The 19,831-nt window shown below is 44.7% G+C and overlaps 1 protein-coding gene across 1 annotated transcript; it reads right to left on the bottom strand.

Annotated features, from left to right (window-relative positions):
* Positions 1-1,789: 1,789 nt before the first annotated feature.
* On the bottom strand, positions 1,790-4,152 carry LOC107278509 (zinc finger BED domain-containing protein RICESLEEPER 2-like). Its single transcript, XM_026027590.2, has 3 exons — positions 2,477-4,152; positions 2,264-2,321; positions 1,790-2,048 (listed from the first exon to the last, which is right to left on the bottom strand). The coding sequence occupies exons 1-3, from the start codon at positions 4,149-4,151 to the stop codon at positions 2,045-2,047; spliced, it is 1,737 nt and encodes a 578-aa protein (XP_025883375.1). The 5' UTR covers position 4,152; the 3' UTR covers positions 1,790-2,044.
* Positions 4,153-19,831: the final 15,679 nt, after the last annotated feature.

The following is a 19,831-nucleotide window of genomic DNA, read 5'->3' as shown; positions in this document are numbered from 1 at the left end:
GCAACCACCTTCCCATCTTGCATCAGAACACAGCCTAACCCAAGTTTGGATGCATCACAATACACCTGGAAACCCTTCCTTGGATCAGGTAAAATCAAGATAGGAGCTGATATTAAGCGATTCTTCAGCTCTTGAAAACTCTGCTCACATTTTTCCGACCATTTATACTTCACATCTTTCTGTAGCAGTCGTGTCATTGGCTTAGCAATCCTGGAAAAATTCTCTATAAACCTCCGGTAATATCCTGCGAGGCCTAAGAAACTGCGAATCTCTGAAACTGTCTTTGGTTGATTCCAGTTGGTTATGGATTCCACATTACTAGGATCGACGACAACTCCTCCTGCTGAGATGACGTGACCAAGGAACTTCACTTCAGACAACCAAAATTCACACTTGCTAAACTTAGCATACAGTTGATGTTCTCGTAGCTTCTCTAGTGCAAGGCGAAGATGTTCTTCATGCTCTTCTTTGGTTCGGGAGTAGATAAGAATGTCATCAATAAAGACCACCACAAACTTATCTAGGTATTCCATAAACACCTTATTCATCAAGTTCATGAAGAAAGCAGGGGCATTGGTAAGTCCAAAAGACATAACAGTACATTCGAACAATCCATACCTAGTGGTAAAAGCTGTCTTGGGTATATCTTCCTCCTTGATTCTCAACTGGTGATACCCTGATCGAAGATCTATCTTGGAGAAAACGGTGGCACCTTTAAGCTGATCAAACAAATCATCAATTCTGGGTAGCGGATACTTATTCTTGATAGTCACATCATTTAATGCACGATAGTCCACACACATCCTCTGGGTATGATCTTTCTTTTCCACAAAAATAACCGGAGCTCCCCATGGTGATGAACTCGGTCTGATGTATCCTTTCTGAAGCAAATCATCTACTTGCCTCTTAACTTCTGCCAACTCATTGGCTGCCATTCGATATGGTCTCTTATGGATCGGAGTTGTTCCAGGTACCAAATCTATTCTGAACTCTATATCCCTTTTAGGCGGCATACCAGGTAAATCATCTGGGAACACATCAGGATATTCCCGGACTATAGGAATCTCTTCCAAAGTTATCTGGTTCAGTCTTGACCTTAAAAACTCAGAAGACAATGCATGAACAGTTACAACTCGACCATCATTGCTGGTGAGAGTTACTTTTCTGTTGGCACAGTCTATCACACCTTTATGTCTGGCTAACCAGTCCATCCCCAGGATGACATCAAGGTCTTTGGATTCTAATAAGATAAGATTGGCCAGAAATGGTACTCCTTGAATTTCTATTCTGACCGAGGGGCTACGTTGCAAAGAGAGTGCTTGATTACTTGGGGTACTAACCATCAAAGGACGTCTAAGATCTTCTACTTCCATCCCATGATTTCCCGCAAAACTCATAGATTGAAATGAATGTGTAGCACCAGAATCGAAAAGTACTGTTGCAGGAACTGAGTTAACAGGGAACGTACCCAAAATCACATCTGGAGCATCTTGAGCTTCTGCAGCTGCAACATGATTGACACGGGCCTTTGATGCTGGTACAGCAGAGTTGCTCTGAGCAGGGACAACCTTCACGCGTCGGGGCTTCGGACACTTGTCAGCATAATGTCCTGAGTAGGATTGCAAGTGGGATGGGTTGTGGGCCGTCCCGCTCCGCCCCACACCAGCCGCAAACTGCATGTGCGGGCAAACGGCAGCCCGCCCCGCACGGCTTGGCGGGATTGCACAGCCCAACGGGCACCGCTGGACAGCCCACAATGTGCACATCTCTGTTTAATTAGGTTCATCAATCACACAAGCACATAACTACTCCATATCCCAAATTTAGCACATGAAAACTGTATTATTTTCATGTGAAAGTATTCTTTTTCAATGACATAACAAGTATAGTACTGAATAAGAACACCATTCTTTTCCTTCAACATCATGACTAAAGTTAGAGTGATGATGATGCATTTTCTCTTCATGATAAACCAACTGTCCCAATTGACAAAGTGACAAACAACTGCTTCCAACTCTATGAGCTCTTCCGGTCTTTTTCTATATTACCTTCAACACATTAAATTTAATAAAGTTAGAGTGGAGAAACTACTAATCGAAAATTAGAAATGAATTCATCAACCGACTGATCACAACGTTATTCCATATTGTAGAATGGAGTAAATATGTACTAAGTTTCATCAATTAAGAATGCATCCAAAATCTGAATTAAAGGACATAATTGACAATAACAAGCAGTTATCGAGGATAGTGAGATATATAACCTGCTGCTGGTTGTTGTGCTGGTACTACATGTTACTAGAGGTGTATAGGCATTTTCACCTGTATAGGAAGAAACAATGGAGTTAATAAAAAAGAGTACATGCTGGACTGTTAGATGTTAATAAAAAAGAAACAATGATGTTAGTGGTGTAGTATACAACTATACAAAAATATAGAATAGCCAAGTTAATTCAAACGAATCTCAATTTAAATACCTGAATGTTGCACATTTTGGTCATCACTCTCAGCAAGATCACGTGCAAAGAAATCACCCAAACCTTCTGCCCTCATCCAATCTTGAAGGCAAATCAATGCCTCTACAGTACTGCTCGAAAGTCTACTTCTATAGTCACTAATGATCCTTTCTCCAGTTGAAAATGCTGCCTCTGATGCCACTGATGTTGCTGGAATAGCCAAAACATCACGTGCCATTCGTGAAATCACAGGGTACTTTGTTTTGTTTACCATCCACCAGTTCAAGATATCAAAATCATGCCCATCTTGGAAATCACCTTCCTGAGGCATATCAGCAAGATATCGACTAAGCTCACTCTTTACTTTGCTCCTGCTTTTGTCATGTAGAAACTGTCTCCAATCAGCGAATTGATTACTTGCATCAACATTCTGCTCAACACTTGTTTCGGGCTGAGAATTGATGTTGTTTGAGCCCCCATACTTGGCAGAATATTCATCAAACAATTTCTGCATATTACTCTTGATTTCCTTAAGGTAAGGAGTTGCAGCAGCTCCAAATGCAGACTTCAAACGAAACTCAATGAATTTGTACTTATACCTTGGATCAAAAATAACCGGGAAACATATTTGCAAGTATTGAGCGTCCCAGTACTTCTTAAATTTTTCTTTCATTTCCTTGACAATAGATGCAATGGTGACATCTTCATTTGTAGCCTCCTTGTCCAAAACCATCTTTATCTTCCAAAGTTCATGAAAATAGCATGTTGAAGTTGGGTACAACATACCACATACTGCAACAGTAGCTTCATAGAAAACTTTCAACAAAGCACAAAGCTTCTCAGCCATTGTCCATTGATAATCGAAGGGTTGATGCAAATAATTTATGTCATGCCGATCCAAGGCTTCAAAGGCCATTCTGACCAATAAAGATGACTCGAGCATTAAGTATGTCGAATTCCATCTCGTTGATACATCAAGCGATGGTCGTCTGTTAGTTTTTATTCCCACTTGAGCAATCATCTCTTCAAACCTTTGACCACGTGATTGCGAACTCCGAACATATTTAACACTTTCTCTTATACTGTTAATGGCGTTGCTCATGGTTTTTAGCCCATCTTGGACAATTAGATTGAATATATGGGCAGCACAGCGGAAATGCAACAACACTCCATCACAAGGCAACATTGTCTTACCAACAAGATTGGTTTTCAGATGAGTCATCATTGTATCATTCACACTTGCATTGTCTAAGGTAACACTGAATAACTTATTTTCGATATGCCACTCCTGAATGGCCTTTAGCATTTCACTAAACATAGTGATGCCATCATGTGGGGTCGGCACTAGAGCAAACTTTATAATTCTCTTTTGCAACTTCCATTCATTATCAATGTAATGACAGGTAACACACAAATAGCCTAAGTTCTGGATGGAAGTCCACATGTCGGCAGTAAGAGATACTCGAGAATTTGAGCTCTTCAAGACATCAAATAAAGCTAACTTATGATCCTCATAAGCAGCCATACAATCATTTCTCAGTGTGGTTCTTGATATCACCTTAAAATATGGATTTAAACTTGCAACAAATCTCCTAAATCCAACATGCTCAACAATGCTAAAGGGTAACTCTTGCAACACAATCATCCTAAGAAGTTCTTTCCGTGACACTTCTTGGTCAAATTTCCAATTCTTCATAACATCGGCGGTAGGGGACAAGTTGGCATGCATATGCTCAATCAAATGGTGCATTCTAAGCCTGACCTTACAAACTTTCAAATGTCTAAGGCACTGACTAGTCCCAGAAGATCGGCTAGCCACGAAAACCTTATTGCAGTGGATACATTTAGCATGTGATAGTTTATCATTAGTACGTATTGGATCAAATTCTTTCCACATTGTAGATTTCAGTTTTCTTGCTCTCCCTGTGGCTAAGCACAAAAATATTGCTATAAATACACTAGTGACAAGTAAAGTAAAAATACTGCACTGACAAGTATTATACGAATATTATAAGTATACCAGCGACATTTCGACAAGTACTCTATGTTCAGTTTATACATATTGTGCAATTGCAGTACATGCACACAATCAATTAATATAAATTAATTCATAGACATGAATAGATTACTGTAACAATCAATTAATGGCTATTGCATACATATTATATAACTGCAGTACATGCATGCAATCAATTAATGTAAAAATAATAATTCATAGACATGGATAGATAACGACAAAAATCAGAACAAATAATTTCAAAGAAAAGTCAGCAATTTCTTACCGTGACTCCCACAAGGAGTCGCTCTTGTCTGATTTGTCATATCGATATCATTAGAAGTTGGGGCTGGTGATGGAGTTCTTAGCCTTGAAGAATTGATAATTGCCATTGGAGATCTAACAGATGGAGAGCTCACTTGGGACATTATGTGTCTCACCCCTGGGGACCTTACTAATGGCAAAATAGGTGACCGTGGTCGCTTGGCTGAAGGAGGATCTAAAGAAGACTTCCGCTTTGCCCCTAAAAGGGTTGCCTCTTCAGTAGCTTCAAACGATGATGGGGTCGACATGGAAGAAAATTTGTGCTGAAAAGAGCAAAATTGTGAGCATAGTAAAATTACGAGCACTTATGAAAAGAGTAAAATTGCGAGCACTTGTGAACTATATAGCACTTCAAAAATCAAAACAAATAGACTATATATCATGAAGGGCAAATAATAAAAAGAATGCGTAGCACTCTACTATCAGCACATGTGCCTGATTGGTCCTTTATTAGAACAGTACTCTGATAGTCTGATTGGGCCAACAGTTGTGTAAGTGTTCTGTTTATTTCACCAAGATGAAATTCTGAATAACTAATGCAGATGCAGAGAAAACATGAAAAAATAATTATCCAGTGTAACATCTGGGGTGAATATTACTACTACATGTAACTGTACTTTATATACTATAGAACAAGAAAAAAAATCTGAAGCTAATAATTAAGAAATTAGTCTGAAGGAAACTTCTCTGAATGAGCACCTATCAATCTTGTTATGTCAAACCAGTGGTAGCTGATCATGCACCACATTAATTAGATAAAAAAAAGATGCAATAGATCATTTGCAGATGCTGATGTCCAGTATAACAATGGCTAGATCACCAATCACACACAAAGTTTAACATATACAAAAACAAATAGAGTGAGTGAGACAACCTGCTGCCATTCTTGGAGAAGCAATTCGTTGATTCACATAAATACACAAGAAACACATGAAAGGTTAGTTCGATCTTGTACCTTAATTAGTGTGTAGAGATCTGGAGGCGGCAGCGCAGCATCGCAAGCTGCAGGATTTGGATTACATGGATCTATCAAGAACTGAAGTATGAAATGCACTGGATTCGCTATTTCACTGGATCAGGAGACTGGAGGGCGTCGGTTGCTGGATTTGGATGGATGGGCGATGAGGAAGACGAGAGTAGCGGCCGCTGCGGCGCCGTCTCGCCGCCGCCGTCTCCCGTCTCCCGTCTCCCGTCTCGGCTGCGCCGCTGCGGCTGCGTCTCGCGTCTCCCAGTCTGTGCCCTAATGCCGTGGCGCCCAACGGGCTGTGCGGGATGGGCCAAACAATTTTGCAAGGTCCACGCGGGATGGCCAGCCCGCAAATTGGCGGGCTTTTTTGTGGGGCGGGACTGCGGGCCGAAAAAAAAGCCCGCCCCACTTGCATCCCTAGTCCTGAGTCTCCACAGTTGAAACACACCACGGGCTTGCTGCCTTGCTCCCTCTTGGCAGGTTGTTGCTGTGCTGGAGCTGCAACAGGACGTGGAGCTTGATTGCGGATGTTGTTGCCAGCGTTGTTGTTGAAGAACTGACGTTGCGGACGAACAACAGACGAAGAACCTCCATGTGGCATAGACTGGGGTCCTAAAGTAAGACGTGGCTTCTGATTACTCCCCTGTTGTGCCTTGAAGTGAGCAATCCGGCGTTTCTTCTGCTCCATGCGATTATACTTGTCCTCCTGACGAATAGCCTTATCCACTAATTTCTGGAAATCAGAATAATCTCCAGTCATGAGTGGGTAAGAAAGCTCATCATTAAGTCCTTCCAAGAACTTCTCCTGACGCTCTTCATCATTGCGCACATCTTCCGGAGCATAACGAGCAAGACGATTGAACTCGTGCAGATACTCCGTAACAGAGCGAGATCCCTGAGTGAGCGACCTGAACTCCTTCTTCTTGAGAGACACCACTCCCGATGGTATATGCGTCTTCCGAAAAGCAGCGGTAAATTCAAGCCAAGTGATAGGTTCAGCAGTAATCCTATTCAGGCGGAAGTGATCCCACCATTCAGAGGCAGGGCCATGCAACTGGTGTGATGCAAATGAGACCTTCTCCTGATCAGTGCACTGAAGCAAATCCAACTTCTTCTCTATGGCATGCAGCCAATCACCAGCTTCAACAGGATTAGTGGTACTAGAGAAAATAGGCGGCCTCACACGAAGAAATTCTGCTAACTTGTTCTGGGGAGGTGCATGGTTATTTCCTTGGTTCTGCTGATTCTAAAGTTGCTGCATCATCATGTTCATTAACTGAGTCTGTTGAGCAAGAACTTGAGCAAGGGTTGGATTCTCTCCATTGTTGTTATTATTGGGGTTGTTGAGGTTGGGACCATTCCCGTTGCTGTGAGTGTTCACCATCTGGCATAGACAGGGCACAAGAAGAGAAACTGGGGGAAACTACTTAGGACAGAGAATTACTTTAACTTTTATTGATCTTAACTGAGTTTCATTATTACAAACTGAAAACTCTCACACCACTAAACTCACCAACTTCCTAACACTCAAAAGCAAACAAACGCATGCACTTACATCCCACCACTGATGTAAATCACATGCAAGACCCACACACACACAAGCAAGCTTAAAACAAGCAAACTAACACAACGATCTAAGACAACGGTTTAACAAGCTACTCTAGCTTTTCCAAGCATCGGAGGTCGATTCAGGGCTCATTCGGGTCGTCTTCATCATCTTGAGTTGCTACCCACTCAATCTTAGAATGGTTGCGCTTGGATTCCTCTTCTTCATCACTACTTATGATGATGACCGGAGGATCTGCTGGGGCAACTTCTTTCTCCACCACACGAACCTTTGGCGCCAATTGATAACGAGGGACAAATAGAGCTCTCTTCCTTGCCGTAAGACGAATCCTGGCCTTCTGCGGCGGTGCTTCTCCCTTTAACGCGGCTAGTTCCTTCTCCAAACGATCAACCTTGTCTTCTAGCTTGCAAATCTTACCACGATTCCGGTCTTCACGATCTTGAGCTGCTAACACGGTCTCCGCACGACTTTCATCCATAGCCCATAGCATCTCAACCAAATGTCTTGTAGTAGCATCATTCTCAATCTCTTCAGTCTCAAGATAACTGCCACGGTCACTTCCCTGGGGTTGACGAGGATGGTAGCGATACTCAGTGTCAACCAACTGATCACTGTAGCGATCACGGAGCTCTCCTATGGCGATCCTTGCCACCTCCTGACATGCGTGGATGTAGTTCCTTCCTCCAGCTTCGAACATCACCGATGGGATATCTTCACTGTTACTATTTAAGGTGACTTTAACTCGGCACTTCTCTTCATGACGGTCATGACGGATCTGAGCATAAAAAGGGGCATTCCCAAATCCAATGACAAAGGACATCGTACGCAACTCCTTGACAAAACCCTCAACACCAAACAGGTACTCAGGCTTGTAGCGCGGCATCTAAAGACAAGTGAAAGGAGGGAGTTAAAACATCTATCCAATTAATAGCACAAGTTTTTGGATTAATTTGAATAAAGTTTGAAAATCAAGGTAAAAGGTAAGTAAATAAAGTAAACCAAGCTTTGGAAAAGTCAGAAACAAGGTTACAAGTTTTGTACTTTTGAATAACAGGTTCAAAAGAAATAAAAGAAAGTTATAAAATCAACTTGCTAAATTTATTTTATTGCAGCAAGATTAAATGAAACAACATTGTAAAACTTTTGCTGGAAAATGAGCCGTTAGTACAGTAATAGATGTACAGTACTAATAACGCTGGAATAAATTTTGAACGAAAACCATTAAAAGAGATTATGAAATGCATGTGCCATTAGTTTGGTTTAATTAAAAGAGAAAGAGAGGAGAACAGTTCTACTTTTCCAATATTTTTAGAGGGCTTCTATGGGTAACCATTTGGCATAACCTAGGGTCAAGGGGCTCTGATACCAACTTGTCACGCCCGGAATTTCTATCCAAAATTCCAAACGCTTACATGTGTGTGAACCCTCGTCCAGGAATCAGCCGAGGCACACAATAACAAATTGATAATAGAGTACAATTATTACTCTAATTAATAAGCGAATAAAATGTCATTACAGAGGTAGATAGTTCCTCTCAATCAATAAAGATCTAAGCAGCGGAAAAAGATAAACGGCGCGGACGACTCCACTCCACAGGCAGCTTGACCAAGGCTACACCTAAACCTCCACACCATCAGCCTCATTGAAGAACTCTTCCTCTGATGAATGATTGCAAGGTGAGTATATGACATACTCGGCAAGCGACGCAGCAAATATACAAGTGCACAGGATAACAAAGGATGGCATAATAGGGTTCCATTTACAAAAGCAGCATTTAGCAAACATTTGAGAATTTAAAACAGTTAAGTAATAATTAAACAATATTAATCCAACGCTATACAACATACCCTGTTGTATAGGCCCAACCATTCTGAACAACCACCCCGGCTGCACAGTTCTATCTCCAAACCAGGAATATACCATTCCAAACCAGGAGCTAATCAAATTATTACCAATTATAGCATCATTTACTACGGTGATGTCACGCCCGGAATTTCTATCCAAAATTCCAAACGCTTACATGTGTGTGAACCCTCGTCCAGGAATCAGCCGAGGCACACAATAACAAATTGATAATAGAGTACAATTATTACTCTAATTATTGAGCGTATAAAATGTCATTACAGAGGTAGATAGTTCCTCTCAATCAATAAAGATCTAAGCAGCGGAAAAAGAAAATAAACGGCGCAGACGACTCCACTCCACAGGCAGCTTGACCAAGGCTACACCTAATCCTCCACACCATCAGCTTCACTGTAGAACTCTTCCTCTGATGAATGATTGCAAGGTGAGTATATGACATACTCAGCAAGCCACGCAGCAAATATGCAAGTGCACAGGATAACAAAGGATGGCATAATAGGGTTTCATTTGCAAAAGCAGCATTTAGCAAACATTTGAGAATTTAAAACAGTTAAGTAATTAATCAATATTAATCCAACGCTATACAACATACCCTGTTGCATAGGCCCAACCATACTGAACAACCATCCCGACTGCACAGTTCTATCTCCAAACCAGGAATATACCATTCCAAACCAGGAGCTAATCAAATTATTACCAATTTAAGCATCTTCTATTATGGTGAGAAGGGTGAGACTAATCACGAAAGACATTGTTAGACCCGCCCATAACCGCGGGCACGGCTATTCGAATAGTTTTACTCTGATCAGAGGTGTACCACTGTACCCACAAGACACAACCCCACATCATGTCACCATGTGCCTCAATACCACCACGGTACCTCGGAAAGGAGTTGTGACAATACCCCTTATATAACACAATCCACTGCGGCGCACCTTCCCTGGATCATAATCACCCCCTTATAAACAAGGCATGGACTCCCCAGCGACCCCCGTGGGCTTATCTCCGCCACTTCTCAGTCTGGTGCCCCGCAATGAACCATGCGATACAAAAGATAAAGTCGTTGCCCATGCTGGCTTGTGGCTGGCACGGTTAATGTTTCACAACCGAAACTCGTGAACCGGTCCTTAATTGTCATGAGCACGACCATCAAAACCATGTGCTCACAACCCACCATTATCAGGTTTTAGTTGGCACATTAATTAATTAACTAATCACGATTGACCATCGTGAACTATCATTAAGCCATCATGAAATAACAGTGAATCATTAGTTATCCCATAAGTGAGCTAGTGTTTCTAAGCAGGGCTAAGCAATTATACCTAATATCTAGTTGAACCAATATAAATAAAGTTCAACCAGTCAAATTATTGTAACCCAAGGTATCAAGGAATAAGATAAACAAGAACAAAAGGGCTATAACAAACAATAGGTTAATTCCACCCAATGACATTCGAAAATAAATGCAATATTTGAATAGAAACAATAGCTTTAAATAGGATCAACATGCTCAAAGGGTTATTTGGGATCTGTGTGACTTGCCTTGCTGGCCTTGGAATTCTTCAAACTCTTCTCCGGCGAAAACGGACTCTCCGGAAACGACGGAATCTAAGCAGAAAAGAACAAAATCACCAAAACAGCACATAAACAAGCATGAACAGTACATGTGGATATTTTTAATGTGTAGATCCCAATTTTAGAAAAATTTAGAGACTTGAACCAACTAAATCGGAGCTAGGATGAATTAGTTATGAATTTTTAAAGATTAAATCGGATTAAAACACTTAAATCGGTTTAAATTGAATTATGACGCAATATTGAATTATTTTTGAAAAGGAAAAGGGGATTTATTGCGTCAGCGGGCTAGGGTTTCGGTGGACCGGGCGCACGGGCGGCGGTTCACGCGAACGGACGGCCGAGATCTAACCGATCCAAGATGGACGGCCGAGATCGATCGGGTCCACGGCGGCTCACGGCGGACGACCCCGATGGCGTCAGCGATGACGTCACCCCGGCGGCGGCGGCTCGGCGGCTGGAACGGCTCGGGCGGCGCACGCTCGCCAGCGAACGGCGGCGCGAGGACGCAAACGGAAAGCACCGGGACGAAGCGAGCGGCACGGCGAACTCACCGATGACCACAACGGCGGCGGAAGGTCAACGGACGGCGACGGCGACGAGGAGGAAGCGGCGAAGCTCTTCGGGTCGACGGCGGCGATGACGCTCCGGTGGTCTTCGGCGGCGGCGAAGGGGCGAACGAGGACGGCGACGCGACGGCGACCACGACGGCGGTCTTCCCGAACGACGGCGACGGCTGGAGCGGCGGCGGCGACGGTGAAACTAGGGCTCACGGCGCTAGAATGATTCCGACGACGAGAGGCGAAGGCGAGGGTGGCGGCGGGGAGAGGAGACCACGGGGAGGCTTTTAAAGGGGCTCGGAGGCGACGGCGGAGGCCCACGGCGACCGGCGACGAGGAAGGAAGGTTCGGGAAAACGAATCCGAGACGAACTCGAATCCCTCGATTTCCAAAACGATTTAGCCGAAGATTCCAAAGGAGAAAAGGTAGAGGAGATCCCGGAGATCATTTCCCCCCTATCAATTCGGCCGGAGAAGGAAAGGGGCGGCCGGATTTGGAAGGAAACGGCGGCGGCGACTCGGCGGCGGCGCGCTAGGGTTACGGCCCGAGGAAGACGACGGGCCTGACAGGTGGGACCCACCTGTCAGCGACCGAACGCGCGCGCGCGCGGGCGGCAGCGGACTGGGCCGGACTGGGCCGAGGGAAAGAGAGAGAGGAGGCGGTTTTGGGCCGACTTTCGGCCCAAAGCCAAAAGAGACTTTTTAAAACCTTTTTCAATTTAAATTATTTCTTAAATGCAATTCCATTTATTAAAAATACTTTCTTAGCTCAAATAAATCCCAGAAAAATCTAGGAATTATAGAATTAAGCAAAGTATTTAAAAATTCAGTTCTTCATCTGTTGTTGCTGTGCTGGAGCTGCAACAGGACGTAGAGCTTGATTGCGAATGTTGTTGCCAGCATTGTTGTTGAAGAACTGACGCTGCGGACGAACAACAGATGAAGAACCTCCATGAGGCATAGACTGGGGTCCTAAAGTAAGACACGGCTTCTGATTATTCCCCTGTTGTGCCTTGACGTGAGCAATCCGGCGTTTCTTCTGCTCCATGCGATTATACTTGTCCTCCTGACGAATAGCCTTATCCACTAACTTCTGGAAATCAGGATAATCTCCAGTCATGAGTGGGTAAGAAAGCTCATCATTAAGTCCTTCCAAGAACTTCTCCTGACGCTCTTCATCATTGCGCACATCTTCCGGAGCATAACGAGCAAGACGATTGAACTCGTGTAGATACTCCGTAACAGAGCGAGATCCCTGGGTAAGCGACCTGAATTCCTTCTTCTTAAGAGACACCACTCCCGATGGTATATGCGTCTTCCGGAAAACAGCGGTGAATTCAAGCCAAGTGATAGGTTCAGCAGTAGTCCTATTCAGGCGGAAGTGATCCCACCATTCGGAGGCAGGGCCATGCAACTGATGTGATGCAAAAGAGACCTTCTCCTGATCAGTGCACTGAAGTAGATCCAACTTCTTCTCTATAGCATACAGCCAATCACCAGCTTCTACAGGGTTAGTGGTACTAGAGAAAATAGGCGGCCTCACACGAAGAAATTCTGCTAACTTATTCTGAGGAGGTGCATGGTTATTTCCTTGGTTCTGCTGGTTCTGGAGTTGTTGCATCATCATGTGCATTAGCTGAGTCTGTTGAGCAAGAACTTGAGCAAGGGTTGGATTTTCTCCATTGTTGTTGTTATTGGGGTTGTTGAGGTTGGGACCATTCCCGTTGCTGCGAGTGTTCACCATCTGGCATGGACGGGGCACAAGAAGAGAAACCGGGGGAAAACTACTTAGGACAGAGAATTACTTTAACTTTTATTGATCTTAACTGAGTTTCATAATTACAAACTGAAAACTCTCACACCACTAAACTCACCAACTTCCTAACACTCAAAAGGCAAACAAACGCATGCACTTACATCCCACCACTGATGTAAATTACATGCAAGACCCACACACACACAAGCAAACTTAAAACAAGCAAACTAACACAACGATCTAAAACAACGGCTTAACAGGTCACTCTAGTTCTTCCGAGCATCGGAGGTCGATTGAAGGCTCGTTCGGCTCGTCTTCATCATCTTGGGTAGCTACCCACTCAATCTTGGAATGGTTGCGCTTGGGTTCTTCTTCTTCTTCATCACTTACGTTGACGACCGGAGGATCTGCTGGGGCAACTTCTTTCTCCACCACACGGACCTTTGGCGCCAATTGATAACGAGGGACAAATAAAGCTCTGTTCCTTGCGGTAAGACGAATCCTGGCCTTCTGCGGCGGTGCTTCTCCCTTCAATGCGGCTAGTTCCTTCTCCAAACGATCCACCTTGTCTTCTAGCTTGCAAATCTTACCACGATTCCGGTCTTCACGATCTTGAGCTGCTAACACAGTCTCCGCACGACTTTCATCCATAGCCCATAGCATCTCAACCAAATGCCTTGTGGTAGCATCATTCTCAATTCCTTCAGTCTCAAGATAACTGCCACGGTCACTTCCCTGTGGTTGACGAGGATGGTAACGATACTCAGTGTCGGCCAGCTGATCACTGTAGCGATCACGAAGCTCTCCTATGGCGATCCTTGCCACTTCCTGACATGCATGGATGTAGTTTCTTCCTCCAGCTTCAAACATCACTGAGGGAATATCTTCACTATTACTGTTCAAGGTGACTTTGACTCGGCACTTCTCTTCATGACGATCATGAGGAATCTGAGCATAAAAAGGGGCAGTTCCAAATCCAATGACAAAGGACATCGTACGCAACTCCTGGACAAAACCCTCAACACCAAACAGGTACTCAGGCTTGTAGCGCGGCATCTAAAGACAAGTGAAAGGAGGGAGTTAAGACACTTATCCAATTAATAGCACAAGTTTTTTTTTGGATTAATTTGAATAAAGTTTAGAAAATCAAAGTAAAAGGTAAGTAAATAAAGTAAACCAAGCTTGCAAGATAAGTTGAAACAGTTGAAAACGAGGTTACAAGTTTTGTACTTTTGAATAACAGGTTTCAAAAGAAATAAAAGAAAGTTATAAAATCAACTTGCTAAATTTATTTTATTGCAGCAAGATTAAATGAAACAACATTGTAAAGCTTTTGCTGGAAAATGAGCCATTAGTACAGTAATAGATGTACAGTACTAATAACAGGAGCTAATCAAATTATTACCAATTCCAAACCAGGAGCTAATCAAATTATTACCAATTATAGCATCATTTACTACGGTGATGTCACGCCCGGAATTTCTATCCAAAATTCCAAACGCTTACATGTGTGTGAACCCTCGTCCAGGAATCAGCCGAGGCACACAATAACAAATTGATAATAGAGTACAATTATTACTCTAATTATTGAGCGTATAAAATGTCATTACAGAGGTAGATAGTTCCTCTCAATCAATAAAGATCTAAGCAGCGGAAAAAGAAAATAAACGGCGCAGACGACTCCACTCCACAGGCAGCTTGACCAAGGCTACACCTAATCCTCCACACCATCAGCTTCACTGTAGAACTCTTCCTCTGATGAATGATTGCAAGGTGAGTATATGACATACTCAGCAAGCCACGCAGCAAATATGCAAGTGCACAGGATAACAAAGGATGGCATAATAGGGTTTCATTTGCAAAAGCAGCATTTAGCAAACATTTGAGAATTTAAAACAGTTAAGTAATTAATCAATATTAATCCAACACTATACAACATACCCTGTTGCATAGGCCCAACCATACTGAACAACCATCCCGACTGCACAGTTCTATCTCCAAACCAGGAATATACCATTCCAAACCAGGAGCTAATCAAATTATTACCAATTTAAGCATCTTCTATTATGGTGAGAAGGGTGAGACTAATCACGAAAGACATTGTTAGACCCGCCCATAACCGCGGGCACGGCTATTCGAATAGTTTTACTCTAATCAGAGGTGTACCACTGTACCCACAAGACACAACCCCACATCATCTCACCATGTGCCTCAATACCACCACGGTACCTCGGAAAGGAGTTGTGACAATACCCCTTATATAACACAATCCACTGAAGCGCACCTTCCCGGATCATAATCACCCCCTTATAAACAAGGCATGGACTCCCCAGCGACCCCCGTGGGCTTATCTCCGCCACTTCTCAGTCTGGTGCCCCGCAATGAACCATGCGATACAAAAGATAAAGCCGTTGCCCATGCTGGCTTGTGGCTGGCACGGTTAATGTTTCACAACCGAAACTCGTGAACCGGTCCTTAATTGTCATGAGCACGACCATCAAAACCATGTGCTCACAACCCACCATTATCAGGTTTTAGTTGGCACATTAATTAATTAACTAATCACGATTGACCATCGTGAACTATCATTAAGCCATCATGAAATAACAGTGAATCATTAGTTATCCCATAAGTGAGCTAGTGTTTCTAAGCAGGGCTAAGCAATTATACCTAATATCTAGTTGAACCAATATAAATAAAGTTCAACCAGTCAAATTATTATAACCCAAGGTATCAAGGAATAAGATAAACAAGAACAAAAGGGCTATAACAAACAATAGGTTAATTCCACCCAACGACATTCGAAAATAAATGCAATATTTGAATAGAAACAATAGCTTTAAATAGGATCAACATGCTCAAAGGGTTGTTTGGGATCTGTGTGACTTGCCTTGCTGGCCTTGGAATTCTTCAAACTCTTCTCCGGCGAAAACGGACTCTCCGGAAACGACGGAATCTAAGCAGAAAAGAACAAAATCACAAAAACAGCACATAAACAAGCATGAACAGTACATGTGGATATTTTTAATGTGTAGATCCCAATTTTAGAAAAATTTAGAGACTTGAACCAACTAAATCGGAGCTAGGATGAATTAGTTATGAATTTTTAAAGATTAAATCGGATTAAAACACTTAAATCGGTTTAAATTGAATTATGACGCAATATTGAATTATTTTTGAAAAGGAAAAGGGGATTTATTGCGTCAGCGGGCTAGGGTTTCGGTGGACCGGGCGCACGGGCGGCGGTTCACGCGAATGGACGGCCGAGATCTAACCGATCCAAGATGGACGGCCGAGATTGATCGGGTCCACGGCGGCTCACGGCGGACGACCCCGATGGCGTCAGCGATGACGTCACCCCGGTGGCGGCGGCTCGGCGGCTGGAACGGCTCGGGCGGCGCACGCTCGCCGGCGAACGGCGGCACTTCGGCACGAACGGAGGACACCAACGAGAAGCGGACGGCACGGCGAACTCACCGGCGACCAAAACGACGGCGGAGAAGCCACGGACGGCGACGGCGACGAGGAGGAAACGGCGAAGCTCTTCGGGTCGACGGCGGCGATGACGCTCCGGCGGTCTTCGGCGGCGGCAAAGGGGCGGACGAGGACGGCGACGCGACGGCGATCACAACGGCGGTCTTCCCGAACGACGGCGACGGCTGGAACGACGGCGGTGCACGGCTGGAGCGGCGGCGGCGACGGCAAAGCTAGGGCACACGGCGCTAGGGCAACTCCGGCGACGAAAGGCGAAGGCGAGGGTGGCGGCGGGTAGAGGAGACCACGGGGAGGCTTTTAAAGGGGCTCGGAGGCGACGGCGGAGGCCCACGGCGACCGGCGACGAGGTAGGAAGGTTCGGGAAAACGAATCCGAGACGAACTCGAATCCCTCGATTTCCAAAACGATTTAGCCGAAGATTCCAAAGGAGAAAAGGTAGAGGAGATCCCGGAGATCATTTCCCCCCTATCAATTCGGCCGGAGAAGGAAAGGGGCGGCCGGATTTGGAAGGAAACGGCGGCGGCGACTCGGCGGTGGCGCGCTAGGGTTACGGCCCGAGGAAGACGACGGGCCTGACAGGTGGGACCCACCTGTCAGCGACCGAACGCGCGCGCGCGCGGGCGGCAGCGGACTGGGCCAGACTGGGCCGAGGGAAAGAGAGAGAGGAGGCGGTTTTGGGCCGACTTTCGGCCCAAAGCCAAAAGAGACTTTTTAAAACCTTTTTCAATTTAAATTATTTCTTAAATGCAATTCCATTTATTAAAAATACTTTCTTAGCTCAAATAAATCCCAGAAAAATCAAGGAATTATAGAATTAAGCAAAGTATTTAATGAAATTTTATCTGACCCCATTTTATATTGGAATTTATTAATTTAAAATTAGATCTTCTCTTCAAGACTTTTAAAATTATTTTCTAGAAATTCCATTTAAACAACAATTTATAAATTTTGAATTTTCAGGGTGTGACAGGTGAGAAGGGTGAGACTAATCAGGAAAGACATTGTTAGACCCGCTCATAACCGCGGGCACGGCTATTCGAATAGTTTTACTCTGATCAGAGGTGTACCACTGTACCCACAAGACACAACCCCACATTATGTCACCATGTGCCTCAATACCACCACGGTATCTCGGAAAGGAGTTGTGACAATACCCCTTATACAACACAATCCACTGCAGCGCACCTTCCTGGATCATAATCACCCCCTTATAAACAAGGCATGGACTCCCCAGCGACCCCCGTGGGCTTATCTCCGCCACTTCTCAGTCTGGTGCTCCGCAATGAACCATGCTACACAAAAGATAAAGCCGTTGCCCATGCTGGCTTGTGGTTGGCACGGTTAATGTTTCACAACCGAAACTCGTGAACCGGTCCTTAATTGTCATGAGCACGGCCATCAAAACCATGTGCTCACAACCCACCATTATCAGGTTTTAGTTGGCACATTAATTAATTAACTAATCACGATTGACCATCGTGAACTAACATTAAGCCATCATGAAATAATAATGAATCTTTAGTTAACCCAAAACTGAGCTAATGTTTCTAAGCAGGGCTAAGCAATTATATCTAATATCTAGTTGAACCAATAAATAAAGCCCAACTGGTCAAGTTATAATAACCCAAGGTATCAAGGAATAAAGTAATCAAGAACAAAAGGGCTATAACAAACAATAGGTTAATTCCACCCAATGACATTCCAAAATAAATGCAATATTTGAATAGAAACAATAGCTTTAAATAGGATCAACATGCTCAAAGGGTTGTTTGGGATCTGTGTGACTTGCCTTGCTGGCCTTGGAACTCTTCAAACTCTTCTCCGGCGAAAACGGACTCTCCGGAAACGACGGAATCTAAGCAGAAAAGAACAAAATCACCAAAACAGCACATAAACAAGCATGAACAGTACATGTGGATATTTTTAATGTGTAGATCTTAATTTTAGAAAAATTTAGAGACTTGAACCAACTAAATCGGAGCTACGATGAATTAGTTATGAATTTTTAAAGATTAAATTGGATTAAAACACTTAAATCGGTTAAAATTGAATTATGACGCAATAATGAATTATTTTTGAAAAGGAAAAGAAGGTTTATTGCGTCAGCGGCTAGGGTTTCGGTGGACCGGGCGCACGGGCGGCGGTTCACGCGAACGGACGGCCGAGATTCGATCCAATCCAAACGGACGGCCGAGATCGATCGGGTCCACGGCGGCTCACGGCGGACGACCCCGATGGCGTCAGCAATGACGTCACCCCGGCGGCGGCGACGGCTCGGCGGCTGAGACGGCTCGGGCGGCGCACGCTCGCCGGCGAACGGCGGCGCGAGGACGCTAACGAAGAGCACCAACGGGTAGCGGACGGCACGGCGAACTCACCGGCGACCAAAGTGACGGCGGAGAGGCAACGGACGGCGCCGGCGACGAGGAGGAAGCGGCGGGAACCTTCGGGTTGTCGACGGCGACGCTGCTCCGGTGATCTCCGGCGGCGGCGAAGGGGCGGACGAGGACGGCGACGCGACGGCGACCACGATGACGGCCTTCCCGAACAACGGCGACGGCTGGAACGACGGCGGAGCACGGCTGGAGCGGCGGCGGCGGCGGCGACGGCGAAGCTAGGGCACACGGCGCTAGGGCGACTCCGGCGACGAGAGGCGAAGGCGAGGGTGGCGGCGGGTAGAGGAGACCACGGGGAACCTTTTAAAGGGACTCGGAGGCGGCGGCGAAGGCCCACGGCGACCGGCGACGAGGAAGGAAAGCTCGGGAAGAACGAATCCGAGACGAACTCGAATCCAACGCTTTCCAAAACGTTTTAGCCGATGATTCCAAAGGAGAAAAGGTAGAGGAGATCCCGGAGATCATTTCCCCTCTATCAATTCGGCCGGAGAAGGAAAGGAACGGCCGGATTGGAAGGAAACAGCGGCGGCGGCTCGGTGGCGGCGCGCTAGGGTTTCGGCCCGAGGAAGACGACGGGCCTGACAGGTGGACCCCACCTGTCAGCGGCAGCGGGCGCGCGCGCGGCTGCGGACTGGGCCGGCTGGGCCGAGGAGAGAGAAGGCGGTTTTGGGCCGACTTTCGGCCCAAAGCCAAAAGAAGACTTTTAAAACCTTTTTCAATTTAAATTATTTCTTAAATGCAATTCCATTTATTAAAAATACTTTCTTAGCTCAAATAAATCCCAGAAAAATCTAGGAATTATAGAATTAAGCAAAGTATTTAATGAAATTTTATCTGGCCCAATTTTATATTGGAATTTATTAATTAAAATTAGATCT

Source organism: Oryza sativa, chromosome 8 (assembly GCF_034140825.1).
Source record: "Oryza sativa Japonica Group chromosome 8, ASM3414082v1".
Taxonomy (NCBI): Eukaryota; Viridiplantae; Streptophyta; class Magnoliopsida; order Poales; family Poaceae; genus Oryza; species Oryza sativa.
The sequence above is the reverse complement of the archived record's forward strand: the minus strand, read 5'-3'. Positions and strand labels throughout refer to the sequence as shown.

Bases quoted from the DNA above. Each gene is read 5' to 3' on its own strand.
- LOC107278509 (XM_026027590.2), bottom strand. From the start codon at position 4,151: ATGAAGAATTGGAAATTTGACCAAGAAGTGTCACGGAAAGAACTTCTT. The intron at 2,322-2,476 runs GTATTTAAATTG...CTTCCTATACAG, and splicing joins CCAAAATGTGCAACATTCAG to GTGAAAATGCCTATACACCT.